Below are 14626 nucleotides of genomic sequence, written 5' to 3'. Positions count from 1 at the left end.
AGGGACCTTACTCTATAGAAAAGCAGAGTCATCGCCTTAAGACTGGAAGTGTTTTAGGATTCCCCAACAACCCCCCTCCTCCTCTAGTTCATACCATAGGAGGATGTTCTATAGTCCACAGATAACTTACTGCCTGTGCGGCATTGTTACCCACTATCAGCTCAGATTTCTGGCAGAATCAACAGGTATTTTATACATATATTAAATGGATACAACAAAGCATTTTTACTGTTGTAGCTAACAGATCAAAAGGAGCAAATAAGAGAAGTCCAATGTTAGGAGTTTACATACACTTTAAAAATACTTAGATATGAGAGAGATTACATACACTTTAAATGTTCTTTAGGCATATGCAAGGATTCTAAAAAGTCTACTTACGGAAAAGGCTCATTATCACTGCCACATGCATGGTGACTCCTACATCCAGATACAAAATACCACTGACCCTTTAGAAAACGGAAAATACTGTTTAACTGCATCTCTAGAGAAAAGTGTTGACATAGTTATTTGGGGCAAAGGAGATTTCTAAAGACAAACAGAGCACAGTGACCTTGTCTTTGTCTAGAATGCAAAGTTCATTGCGAATTTGGATTTAAGCAGAAGCTGGAACATTTACTACACTGCTACTATCTCAAGTTGAGCTTTTATCAGCACCAGGATTCCCAAGGTTTCAAAAAACAGTATTGGAACACGTCCAGACACATCTGCAACTTTATATACCTCTGCCAGTACTATAGAAGCAATAATGTTTGAAAAAGTATAGTAAGCCAAACTTACGATCTGTTCCCATATTAATAGAGGAAAACCACCCTTATGGAGTTAGTAAGGCTTAAAAAATACTTTAACAATGAGAGACCCAAAACTTAAAGCAGACCTTCACCCAAATATATACAATCAATCCTCTTTCTCCCACCAGCCTCTTATATAATTCAGAGCTCTGAACTGTCCCTGATTTCGAGGGACTATCCCTCATTTGGAACAAAGTCCTGCTGTCCCTCTTTCCACCTCATTTGTCCCTCATTTTGATCTGATGTGTATACCTGTATTAAAATGTGCTATTTATCAATAAAAAAAGTGTTTTACAGTGGTAAACCTTTCATTCAATTTCTAAATTGTGGCATTTGTCCATTCAAATCAATATAAAGAAATAGTGGGGGGTTAAAAAAAACACTTGTGAGTTTAACCAATCGTTTTTGAGTAAATATTCTCCTTGTAAGAGATTGTGACGGGGTGTTCCTATGCCTATGTAGCACTACCTTAAGGGTTGCTGAATTTGTTTTGGGTGCCCCTAAGCTCTGCACAGCCAGGCAACATACATTTTTCCATTCTTTGCACACTTGGAGTCAGTAAACAGTCCTTGAGCTGATTTTTAGTTTTTATTGAGGGGTTAACAACTTGGATAGGGTCTAGGGGTATATGGGATGCCCAAGGAACTGTGGATGTGATGAAAATCTTCTCAGTATCTGTGTACAAAAATGTGAAATTGCAACAGTCTATGTTTATGGAGCACTGACGTCCCTTTGGTGTAGATCCTCAGGTACCGGATGAATCCTCCTCATCACCCAGCTGCACTGAGGATATCTCTTGGCAAGGGGTCCCAAGACCTGTCATTCAAATAGTCTTGGATGATAGCTAGTTGGGTATTACACCTGACTGCCCTCTCACTGTCCCTTCCTGTTAGCGTGGTGGGTTGAAGGCTGCTTTCAGGCCTTATGCTGGGCTGGCTCCTTCCCAGCTAACAGGTTGTCCTCCCTAGGAGATGTTGAGCCATGAAGCATTATCCTGATAAGGCATCAACTGGTCACATGGAGCCTCCCCAACTGGAAGCACCTCAAAGAGGAAGGCCCAGCATTCCCCTCAAAGGGTCCCAGGTGTGTAAGCTGATGTCAGGGCTCCGGTCTCAGCACAGACTGGGACCAAGGTTTCTGTGATCCCCGTATGGCACATTGCCAGACCTCTTCTGGGCTTCACACAAAGTCCTTTGTCCAGGGAGACATCATGGATAGCAGGAAGTGCAAAGCAGGACCGTGTCACTCGAGCCCCAGCATAGCTGTACAGTTGCATCCTTCTTGCTGTTGACCTGCACATGTCTGAAATTTGCAAGCATCTGCCCCACACAGTCTCCAGTATCTCCACCCAAAATCCTCCTTGGGAAACTTTAGACCAATCCCAGGTTCCATGACATGGCACCAGAAGTGTGTTCTATCTTGTTGACTCCCACCAAAAGTAAGAGGGGCTTTGCAATTAGCTGAATATTGGTGCCAAAAGTACAAGTCCCTACCCTCCTACTCCCTTGCTAGAATTCTGAGCCTCCTGCTGAGGCTGTACACTCTACCATATTGTAGCCCCACTCCATGCTAGAGGCCTCCAGATGATATTCCAGGCCATTGACCTTTACATTCCCAAGGAAGGAATGTCTACATATAGGGTTGCTGCACTTTACTGGTGATCCTTGAAAAATGGTACAACAGTCACATAACATTGATATTCTATCCAAGGTTGCTTGACAGTACATAGTCCACATTTAATGGACAGTCTGCAGTAGTCTAATCTAAAAGCATTGTGCAGCACTTTAAAGCAGCCCTGTGACAAAATAACCAACTTTACCCTAGCTCTACTGCTATATTCCAAATTCAAAGAATGAAGACCTGTGCTCTGGCTGAGGTGTTCATCCCTCAAAACAGAAATCCATGAATTCTAAATCCAGCAGCTTGGTGTCTGCTTATTGAAATATTTTATTGGCTACATATAAAATGACACTGCTTCAAAAATGCAATGCGTTTCGGATTATACAGTCTTCTTCACTATGCTGTAAAGAAGGCTGTAGAAGCTGAAATGCGTTGTGTTTTTGAACCTGCGTCATTCAAGTAGCCGATAAAAGATTTTTTTCATTAAAAGTACACCGAGTGACCAGCTTTATACTTCATCTTCATTCTGACAATCTCTCCCTCCACCTGGGGTCATTAGTACTCCCTGGAAAGGGATTGCTGTAGTCATCTCCTCCAGAGGTACACCTCTCCCTGGACCCTCCCAGGGAAATAGCCTCACTCAATAAATGCTTGGCCAGGACAAAAAGGCCTTTTGCAATCTGCCCCCACCACTTTAAGGGTCAGGAATTCCACATCTGGATCTCCTTGGTGCAGGTCTTCCTCTCCCCAGCCCTTTTTAGGGCTGCTACACCTGGATACATGTGGGGTGTTTTGGCTCCTATGCCCCAACTGCACTGGGCCTCCTCCCAACCTGGCTTTTATCTGGGTCCTGCAGCACCCATGACACCACTACAGGAGGGTTCTAACTTAAAGGGGTCTAGCACTTGATAGCACTACCTTTTGTAACCAGGCACTATTCTGAAACAGAGCCACCCACTGGCTGACTAGCTAACTGCACCTGCTTATAAAGTCTTATAAAAATGTAGAATGGCAATTCTCTGTAGGGGATGAGCTATTATACTCACAAAGCAACATATCCTCCCCTCCGTTCTTGCCCAGCAGTGTCCATAAGCCCTTTTGGTGCTCAACACTTCCAGTACATCTAGAAGATGTCTGTGTCCCCTGCTACACTGGTATCTTCCTCTCATCCCTATATCACTGCTAAGTCCTATAGTGCTGTAGACGTTGAAGAAAAGATAAGTGTAGCAGTCGGAGAGCACACAGGAATCCAAAACTCCACGAAGTGTTAAATAAGCAAGCCCTTTTAGCATTTATTTATTAATTACAGGTACTTATATAGCGGCGTCAATTTACACAGTGCTTTATAGAGGCTTGGAGCGGAAACAGGGAAAAAAGTAATTGCCATTGAATGTAAAATTCGACAGTACTGCTTTAAAGTTTTTTAAATCATTTGAGTACCAGATGTGATTTAAAAAAAACTATGGGATAGCAGAGATTCCTCTCAATTTCAGGACTACAAAAATGGAAATACAAATTAATTGGCAGCAGAACAGCTACTGCTTTTGAATTCTATCTGTGGATTTACTTATTTGTCTGGAGTTCAATGTTGATGGAAAATATATGTATTGAGACCCTAAAAAATATAAATTCCTTTCAGGGCACAAAAGATCATGTTTTATTCAAATTTGATATAAAGTTCCAGACATGTTTAAATTAATGATGAATAAAATAATTGAATTAATTTTAATTTATCTTAAATTAAATTATAAAAATAAGTGCTCATGAAAAAGTCCTCTAAATGTGAGTCAAACTTCTCTTTACCTCAAAAAATATATATGTAAGGTACCCCTATACATCAAGTGTCACATATACAATATAATATATTTTTAAAAAATGCCATACAACAAATGTTTCAAAAATAAATGTGCAAAAATTCATATACAAAAATATTTCCAAAATTATTATGTATCTATCACCCAATTAAAGTGCTAGTGCTTTTTTAAATTAGAGTCTGGGGACAAAATATTGTTACAATAGTAAGAATAAGTTGAAATGGCCTCCCCAGAGGAGCAAACTGTGATGTGTGTTTACAAACACATACATTAATTAAAAAAAAACCACATATGCTTGGCCAGAATGTGTTCAGTTGGATGGCTTTTAACTAAAAGGTATAAAAAAGGAATGTCAGATAAGACATTTGCATTTGCCACCCTTAAACCGAGCAAGCAAGGTATGTACTGTGTTTCTTGTAGAGGTCTCCCTCACCTTCCTTCCTTAGATCCATTTTACAGCTTTAGAGACTGTTAAATATTTTATTGAGTTAATTTTGGGTTTGTAGTTTAGTGCAATAATTATTTAAGGCTGAAGTCCAAGAAAAGAAAAATCCTGCCTTGCAAGGGAGCTGACACCGCAGTGCAGGGGTTACATGCTCAGTTAGGTCTAGAGGGTCTGAAAAAGCCATTTTACTTGTCTGATCCTCCACTCCCAAAGGGTCCCTCCAAGCTGTAAGGCAGGTCCCCCACAGCTTATTTTCCCCTATGCTTCAGCTGCCTCAGGTCTTCTGACACCATCAAGATCAATGTACTGGACATGAGTCTAATGCCCATGAACATGTCAGTACAGTAAGGGACAGCTGGAACATAAGGGGTAGAGGAAGGCTTTTTGTGCTGCCTGTGTGCATTGATCTACAGACAGTTATAGTCCAAGCCAGTAGCATGCAAGACAAGTGACAACAGTGGGACTGCAGGGAGTCCCTTCAAGGCAGCATTGTCACCAGGGATATACTATGCTTTCTAAGATCATTGAGTGCTTTCCTTAAAAGGAAGGCTGGAGACAGAAATTGAACAGCAAACCAACACTGCTTGAGGGTTTAATAACACTTTTTTTTTAAAATAGTTTCTAATTTCTTTTTGAATGTTGATATAGACATATATAAAGCTGTAAAGGTTTGAAGAAATATGAATATAATAAAATTAAAATGGCATAAGATCATTCATAAAGAAAGAGAGATCTTTTTAGACAATGTGAGGTTTATTTACGAAACCTGGAGAGTGTGAAATCAGGCTGACTTCTGTATAGTCGCCAATCAGTTTCCAAGTTTTATTGGCAAAGCGTAACTGGACAAGCTGAGGCTAGAAGCTGATTGGTTTCTATGCAGAAGTGAGCCTGATTTTGCACTCTCCAGCTTTAGTAAATCCCGCAATGTTAATATTTTAAGAAATTATTTTTAGGTATAGTTTGTAATTCTTGGGCTATTTGTGGGGTTTCACTCAAGATGTAGTGCTTTTCAATTAGTTCAGTCCAGCCAGGAAATACTGTTTTAGGGCTTGTTTGCCCACTTTTATTTAAAGAAGTAAAAGTTTCAACGAAAAACAAAAAGGTTACCCTTGCAGGGGTTTCTACCATAACTTCAAACAGAAAAGCAAAATGACATTAAGTCCCTTGGCTTGGACTTTCAGTTCCACTGCTCAGGCCTCAAGCTTAGGCCTTTGGTCTAGTTCCTCAGCACCACTGTGCCCATGTGCAACTCTACACCTCTCCCCCAGCTCCATGCTGCTCTGGCCAATGTCCTGGCCTCTGGGCAAGAGACCTGTCTCCCAGGTGGAAGCCTGAATCACTGCTATGCCTTTTGATTATAATGGCTTTGAGTACCTGTACACAGTAAGATCTGGACCCCAGGGTTAGAGGCTTTGTCCCTCCAAAGACTTTGTGGCAGACAGCTGAGATTACCTGCAACCTGTCATTATAGTGAATGGGGTCAGTAGCCTCACCTAGCTGCTCAGAGCCGCAGATCCCAGTGCAAACATTAGAACACATATATACAGCACCAGATTTAAATCCCACTTCCTGGATGCTGCATACACTGTATGTGTTCCACGATTGTGAGGTTAAAAAGCAGCTTCAATCACCTTATCCCTGGTTCCCTGCAGTCTGCCCCCCCGCTACCTTCTCTTTTTATGCTCCACGCATCAGTTGCACTCTGACATCATCAAATACAAAAATGGAAACTGGCGCACCACACCACTGCTGAAAGGTCCAGATACAACTTATTCAAATGAAAATCAGGAGGACAATCTTAAAAGTGGGCAAAGCGTTTCAAGGATCTGGGAGTGACCCTGTCTTTAAGGCTACAAAAATTATAAGGCATCTCCATATCAATCCGACATCAATACAGTATCCCCTTCTCAGAATCATATTTGAAACCAATTACCCAATAGCGTTGGAAGTATAAAAATTTGTCAGCCGCTCATTTTTTCCCCTGCCCTTGGATCTCCAAAAAAGCGTTGAGACTTCGTTTTTGTGCACGTCCTTCACTCCTGGACAATCTGGAAAGATCAGTAAACATGCAATCTGCTTTCACTGGCTTTACTTTTCTATGTGAGCCTCCAGTACATTTTCTATTCCTTTTATTATGCTCCATTATATTGAAATCTTACCCATTATACAGTTTTTATCATATCTTGACTTTGTTGAGAGGCTCCCCCAGTTTACATTTCTTACTATACACACACTGCTTTGATGGACCTTTTATTGCTTTCAACCTTTCCTCCAAATCTATGGCCCCCTGGATTGTGTTTTGTGATTCTGTTATGTTATGTGACCTTAATATGTACATATTCTGATTAAAATATGAACCAAATGTGAGGAAATATATAAAAAAGAATAAATAAATCCACAAACTGATGTGTGTATAACTCAAGCCATACACTATATCAGCCCTTCCAGAACCTTTTTTTTAACACAGAGAAACCCTTGAAATAATTATACTGTCTCAGGGAACCCCTGCTAACAAATGACTGTCTAAAATTCATGATACATTAGTGGGAAAATGCTCCTTACACTTGTGGTTATTGGAAAGAGTGACCCCGTTACAGATAGCAAAAAATATCAATTAGTGTTGGTGTTAGTGGTTGGTTACCTGAGAGGCAGAAATTGTTCATTCTTCAGGAAACCCCTAGCATCCTCTAGAGGAACCCTGGTTGAGAAAACCCTGCATGATACAATATGATAGTATAATCTATGAACAATCCTCCCCAGCCTTACCAACCTTGTACATTATGATGATAAACCAAACAACGCGATCCATTAGTCTGCATTCACATTGCCGATGAGGGTCAGTGCCAATAGTAGTGGCAGGAATCAGAGATACCTAGTGCGGCTGCTGGCTCTGTTCACTATAATGTAATTTAAATTTATTTTAGGTGCAAATATCCCATTGCCCTTTATTAATTTGAATTGACATATAATAAATAGAACTTGTAACTATCTCTTTGGTTTTCACAGGTCTACCTAAATAAAGAAGGAAACCCCTCCTTTCCAAGATCTGACACATACCCTGTTATGTTATGGAAGAAGTAAATCAAACCACTGAATTGCTTGGTGATTTTTTCCTAGTAGGCTTTGCCAGTCTTGAGCAATATCGATTCTATTTCTTCGTTTTCTTTCTCATAATCTACCTCCTAACACTGAGCGGAAACACAATCATAATCTTGGTGGTTTGGTCTAATGTAAGGCTTCATATTCCTATGTACTTCTTCATCGCCAATTTATCCTTCCTGGATTTGTGGTTAGTGTCCACCACTGGTCCCAAGCTGCTGTCCATACTGCTGACCAACAACAAAAGGATCTCATTCCAAGCATGTTTTGCTCAGCTCTACATGTTCCACAGCCTTGCCATCAATGAATGCAGTTTTTTGGCTATTATGGCCTTTGACCGTTGTATGGCCATATATACCCCGCTTAGATACCCCACTCTCATAACTGGAAGAGTATGTAAGGTAGTAATGTTCATATGCTGGTGTTATGGGTTTTTGTTGGCCATAATGCCATTGACTCTTACTGTAAGACTTCCATACTGTAAACCACATGAATTAAAACACTATTTCTGTGATCTGGCACCACTTCTGAGTTTGGCATGCGCTGATGTAACCCCTGTAAACACTGCCAATCAATCAGCCAGCACTATTGCTACCTTGTTCATCCCTATTTTCATTTTGCTCATGTATATAATTATAATATACTCCATAATGAAGATAAAGACAAAGCAAGGACGGAGTAAGGCATTCTCCACCTGCTCATCACACCTGTCTACTGTCATCCTTTTTTTCAGCAGTGTTTTTGTTGTCTATGTTGTGCCAAAAGAACTGCATAATGTGGAGACTGACAAAGTTTATGCCCTAATTTACAACTTGTTCCCCCCTTTGTTTAATCCAGTAATCTATGGTTTGAGAAACAAAGATGTTAAAGAGGCTCTTAAAAGAAGCATCCAAAAAGTGAACAGCCAATAGGATGATGTAATTATATTCTCCATGGAGGAATTAAATCTTTTCAACTAACTCAGAAAGTTTTTCAATTCATAGCTCTTAGACAATTAACTTTCATTGTATAATTGCTTTGCCAACGCTGAACCCTGATCAGATATTAAAGGATAAGTTCACCTTTTGCTAAAAAAATAATAAATGCACATTTTTTTTGTAGGTAAAAAAAAAAGGTTTTTAACTTTTGTTGCAGGAGCCTGTAAAGCATTGCACCAGTGATCATCAGATCGCTGGTGCCATGCAGGTCTCCTGCAGACCTGTCAGTATATCTGCTTGCCTGTACAGAATGTATGGGCAAGCAGATACTGTTTACTGACAAGAAGAATCAATGAACTACTACGGTGCTCCACAGCCCCTAAGGCTGTTGGAACTTGTAGTTTCTCATTCACAGATGGAGCCCCTCACAGACATGTGTTTTTTTTTTTTTTTTTTAATGTTGGAGGAGATCAAAGCAGGGGGCCGATTTTTCATAACATGTTACACTCTGATTACGGGTGTAAAATGTAACATATTGTGAAAGGTGAACTTATCTTTTTAACTATGCTGTAGTTGGTTCCTAATGGTAGCGCTACTTATGAAAATTACTCCATACATTTAATTCAGACAATCAATCATCCTTCTTGTGGATGGTAAGGAATATGTACTGTATAGTGTTTTATTCATATTTTTTCTTCTATTTCTTCTGCAAATAAATATTTAGTTTTTAGTGGAGCTCTATAGTCTGCTCTCTGCAACTTTACTGCAGTTCTTTTATGCTGTGAAAGCATGGTTATTGAGGTAAAATTTTATTCCAGCAGACATCCTATTCTTATAGGATGTCATGGGCTTTGACACAAATTCTAGTACATACAGTATGTAGTCATTTTATGTCTATCAACAAGAAGACCTCATGCACACAGGCAGAAAAAAACAGTTTCAGAGGTGTTTTTTTTTTTATGCCTCCTGAATGCAATTGTATTTCACCCAATGTGTCCATTCACATTGCAGCATTTAGGTTCCTCTTTTAGAGCAGAACTTATGGGCTTAAAAAATGACCCAAATTTGCATTCAAAGAGGAGCTTCCTGGCATAATTTATGCATATATGCACATAAATGCATGTTATAAAATTCTGGTGGCCAGAATAAATTCAAATTGTAGCCAATAGAATGAGGTTATGTGCATACTCTTCTAAATGTCTGAAAACACATGTACTTACCTGTCAAAATGACCATTTTTTTAATCCTGGATGTTTTTGTCAGCTTCTGGAAAAAAATATCCAGTGTTGGTAGGATTATCATAATAGTGTGCATGAAGCCTTAGCAATATACAATTTGCATAGCATTTCAATATGTTCAATTCTCACATACATCTGGTGTTCCCATCAGAGTGCCGCCTTACATCTGGTGTTCCCATCAGAGTGCCGCCTTACATCTGGTGTTCCCATCAGAGTGCCGCCTTACATCTGGTGTTCCCATCAGAGAGCCGCCTTACATCTGGTGTTCCCATCAGAGAGCCGCCTTACATCAGGAGTCCCCCTTTCAGTAGGTGCCCCCATCAATCCGTGGCCCTAAAGAAAAGTGAAGCTCAAATCATGTCGGGTATTGCTAATGCAATATGGATGATTGAACTATTTGCAACTATATATCTGTGTTCAGGAGAGTATGAGTGCTTGACATAGGTTCAGCCTATGATTTTATTCGTTTATTAATGTTACCATAATAAAGATTTAAAGAACTTTTAATTTCATGGTTTTCTGTGGAATTTGGAGCCCTCAAAGTCCTGTACACCCACAATACTTTGTTCTGTCACTCTATCTTTTATGTACTCAGTTCAGACCTCCTCAGTACAGTACCCACCAGAAATGACGGCAGCTTCTCCTTCTGCCTATCTCAGGTGATGTGATATTGTCACATAAGGGGAGACAGGAAGAAGAGAAATCTGCCCCCACTCCCCAGCGGTTCGTCATTGAGATGGAGGATCCTAGCTGAGGTGTGTCCTCTGAGCACCAAAGGTTGTATATGTACAGTATGGACTCCAGAAATGGAATTCCGGCCATGACTATTTTTTCCTATCTCTGTCTCACAAGTTGTACAGTAGATAAGTGGGAAAACAAAGGAAAGAAGTGAACCCTTTCTTGGCCCTCTTTATGTTTACCATTGTGGGCCACTTTGAGTATACTGGGGTGTGAGGAGTCTGCCCATGTGTCATATGGTGTGCCACAGTTCAGCAGCACAGATAGCTGTGGCAGGTATGTGCTGCAACTATTAATTGCCAGCAGTGCACAAGATGAAGATGCCAAACTGTGCCCCCCTCTCCCCCCTGATTTGGGCACCCCTGATCATCTTCTGCATCTGAGATTTATGATACTGGCACTACAGTGCTACTTCTGCCTGCCTGACAGTTGCAAGGTGCAACCAAAAAAAGTGTTGGGTAGCCAACTGGCATCTCTAGAGTGCCAGTATCCAGTTCAATCCCAGAAGTACGTTTCTGGCTCACACAATGGACCTCACCACTGGAGACATCTCCGCTGTTCTGCTAGCGCTCCTCCTGTCAGGTAGGGCAGCTCCCAGGCAGCAGGGCAGATCAGTAAAGAATAGAAGGGGTGAGTCCAAGCTCTAAGCTTTGTTGAATGTACTTCTATGTGCTGCCTTGAGAAGCCTCCCAAATACATGTAGCACTACCCCCTTAGGAGTTGCTGAAGATTTGGGTCCCCCTATAGTCCTGCACATCCAGGCAACATGCATTTTCTCAGACTTGCAAGATTTGCATTCTAGAGACAGTAAACAGTCCTTGAGTGTGTTTTTGTTTTTCTTTTAGTTTTATTAGGGGTATTGAACTTTGATGGGGTATATGGCAACTTCCTGACAACTATGTACAAGTCTTCACAGGGCAAAACTCTTCTCAGAGAGCTCTCTAGCCTCTCCTGGTGTACCACCCCAGATGAATCCTCTTCCTTACCCAGCTGTCCGGGGGAATCCCTGGTCAAGGGGATCCAGTGCCTGCCACTTTAAGATGAACAGTCCCGGGTAAGGAGATAAGTAGGTTTCCCACCAGAGTGTGTAAGTGTATTCACTCAGTCTCTTTCCTGTGAGTTGGTGTAGGTAGGTGGCTGCCTTCAGGCCTTCTGTTGGGATGGCTCCTTTCCTGGCTCCACAGGTAGCCCTCCCTCCTGGGGCTGGTGAGGCTGAGTGATCCTCCTGTCCAGTTCCCAGTTGGTAGGTAGGTGAGCAGGATCCAACATACTTAAAGGCTGTCCCAACCCTATGTCAAGCCTTCTGCTTGGGGATTGGTTGGGATCCTCTAAGTATGCAGATCAGCCCCTTCTTACCCCTACCCACTGCTTCTAGAATCTTCTCCAAAATTCTAGAGAAGGAGGAGGTACTAAGGCCCTGATCTGCAGAGCCTCTCACACTTGCCCCAAATTTGATCCTACTGATCAGGCTGCTGCTCAGACTTTCTAACTAAAAAATAACCACTAGCTCCCCCTGGCTACATAGAGGGGTGCTACTTACATAAAGATACTTTGCTCATGGCAGCTGTCCCATTTCCCCCTCCTCTCCCCAGTCCTGACCCTGCCTGTGGTAATACTATGAAAATGATCTCTTTAATTGAAAGTACACAGAGAAACCATATAATAGCCAGCCTTATTTTAGTAGATGCTGAGAAGACATTGATACAGTAGGATGGGGGTTTCTGAGAGACTCCTCAGATTGCACTTGGACCCAATATACTCCAAAAAATGATGGCCCTCTATCATACCAAGTCACATAAGACTTGTACCAGTGGGATCCTATTGGAATACTTACCAATGCACAATGATATCGCCAGGGATATCCCTGGTCAACAACGCTTTACATCATTACTATGCTACTTAGCTGTAGCAACGCCCTTAAACATAGTTCAGACTGACATGGACTTGCGTCAAAAAACGAATCTACCACTGAGCTAAACATTCCCCATATCACACCATCAACAATCTAAGTATGTCTTAGGGCTCGTTCACACTTGACTTTATTTCTAACTCTTGCCAAACGCCCCTATAGCATTTGACAAGCGCTAGGCGTTTGTGAAGTGTTTTTAACGCTCCGCAAACACTCCAAAACCGCCCAATGTACAGTTTTGCAGCGGTTGGTAGGCTTTTGCCAAGTGTTAAAACTGCACCACAAACGCCTATAATGAAGTTTAAATGGTGTTAACGCTCCGCAAATGTCTCGCAACCACACCGCAAACACCGACCAGGCGTTTGCAGAGCAGCACCATAGACTTGAATGGGAGGCTTCAACTCCTCCTGTCTCGACCAGAGCCGTCTGTTTTGGCGTGACGCTAACGCTTCAGTGTGAACAGCACTGTGCTGCCATGTGCATAATTTTCAGAGAAGTTTAAGAAGCGTTAAAAATGCTTCCCAAATGCCTGTCTGACACCTGCTGACAGAGATAGTGTGAATGTAGCCTAACACACAAGGGGAGGAAGAATCTGATATCACCATCCAATATAGATGGTACACAATATAAGTGATGTGGAGCGGTCCCCATACACATATGATGTAATCCACCACATTCTCCAGATAGACTCATAAGGTGCAACAGCTCTATGGATAATCATATTAATGCCACACCTGGAGGACAGAACATTCATGGGGCCATTATTTTCCATTAACTGCTTCCCGTCTGCCCTATAGCAGAAGTACTGCAACAGGGGGGCACGGGTGCGCAAAATCACGTGTATATATACATGATTTTGCAGTTCCCGGTAGGGGGCGTGCGCCCTACACCCAGTTCCCCCCAGTGTCCGAATGTCTGCCTCAGTCCTGCTATAAGTCGCTGATCACTGCCATTACTAGTGAAAACATTTTTAAAAATGAAAAAATCCCAGAATATATACCGCCATTTGTAAACGCTATAATTTTCACATAAACCAATTAATTTACACGTATTGAGATTTTCTTTAGCAAAGACATGTCGCAGAATACATTTTTGCCTAAATTTTATATTGGAATTTGATTTTTCAAATTGTTTTACTGGACATGTTTAATAGCAAGAAGTTAAAAATATTGCTTTTTCTCAAAATTGTCAGTCTTTTCTTGTTTATAGCGCAAAAAATAAAATGCACAAGTGATCAGATACCACCGAAAGAAAGCTCAATTTGTGTGAAAATAGGACATAAATTTAATTTTTGGTGCAGCGTTCCATAACCGCATAATTGTCAGTTAAAGTAACGCAGCGCTGTAACGCAAAAAATGGCCTGGTCAGGAAGGGGGGTAAATCCTCTAGAGGGCAAGTGGTTAAACTTGGTTTTGTGATTTTATTAAGGGGCTAAAAAGTTGGATGGCGTCCAGGGGTATATGGGTTACCCGAGTCACTGTAGAACTTGAGGACAACTCATTAACAACTATGTACAAAATGCGGATAGTGACAGTCTCTTCTTAGAGAGAGCACTAAAGACTCTTTTGGTGTACCTCCTCAGACCCTGAATGATTCCTCCTCCCTCACTCAGTTACCTGAGGGTATCCCTGGTTAAGGGGGCCTAGCAGCAGTTAATTTAGAACAGTCCCAGAGGAGAAGCTAGTTGGGTCTTGCACTTGACTGCCCTCTCCTCTCATCCAGCCCAGGGGGTGTAAGAATACTCACACTGTTCTTTCCTGTCAGCTTAGTGGGTTGCATGGCTGCCTTCAGGCCTTTTGCTGGGTTGGCTCCTTCCCTGCTACTCAGGATGTCCTCCCCAGGAAACGGTGACACAGTAGAGATCCTCTATTCCAGCAAGCTGACTGTACGTAAGCCTTCTCCTTCCCAGGTTCCACACTCCAGCCTTCCTCACTCCATCTTTCACCTGACACTGCCCCTGTCCTCCAGGCTCTGTGATATTTGAGGGTCACCATGCCCAGCCTCCTGCCAGGGTCCCTCAAAACACGCAGATCTGGGCCTCCTCCACTCCCCTGTTCC

At 41.7% G+C, this 14626-nt stretch overlaps 1 protein-coding gene across 4 annotated transcripts in view; it reads right to left on the bottom strand.

The window, feature by feature from the left end:
* Positions 1–507, bottom strand: part of LOC149452255 (Fc receptor-like protein 3) — a 51257-nt gene extending 50750 nt beyond the window's left edge. The window contains exon 1 of one of the 4 annotated variants that reach the window (XM_089689578.1): positions 379–507. In XM_089689578.1, the coding sequence (XP_089545704.1) occupies positions 379–409 (31 nt within the window). In that variant the 5' untranslated portion in view covers positions 410–507. The remainder of the gene's footprint in view (positions 1–378) is intronic. The other 3 variants (XM_089689575.1, XM_089689577.1, XM_089689576.1) reach the window with 3 other exon arrangements.
* Between the last annotated feature and the right edge of the window lie 14119 nt (positions 508–14626).

Source organism: Staurois parvus, unplaced genomic scaffold (genome assembly GCF_062004578.1).
Source record: "Staurois parvus isolate SC_StPar_1 unplaced genomic scaffold, SC_StPar_1.0 ptg000486l, whole genome shotgun sequence".
Classification (NCBI taxonomy): Eukaryota; Metazoa; Chordata; class Amphibia; order Anura; family Ranidae; genus Staurois; species Staurois parvus.
The sequence above is the reverse complement of the archived record's forward strand: the minus strand, read 5'-3'. Positions and strand labels throughout refer to the sequence as shown.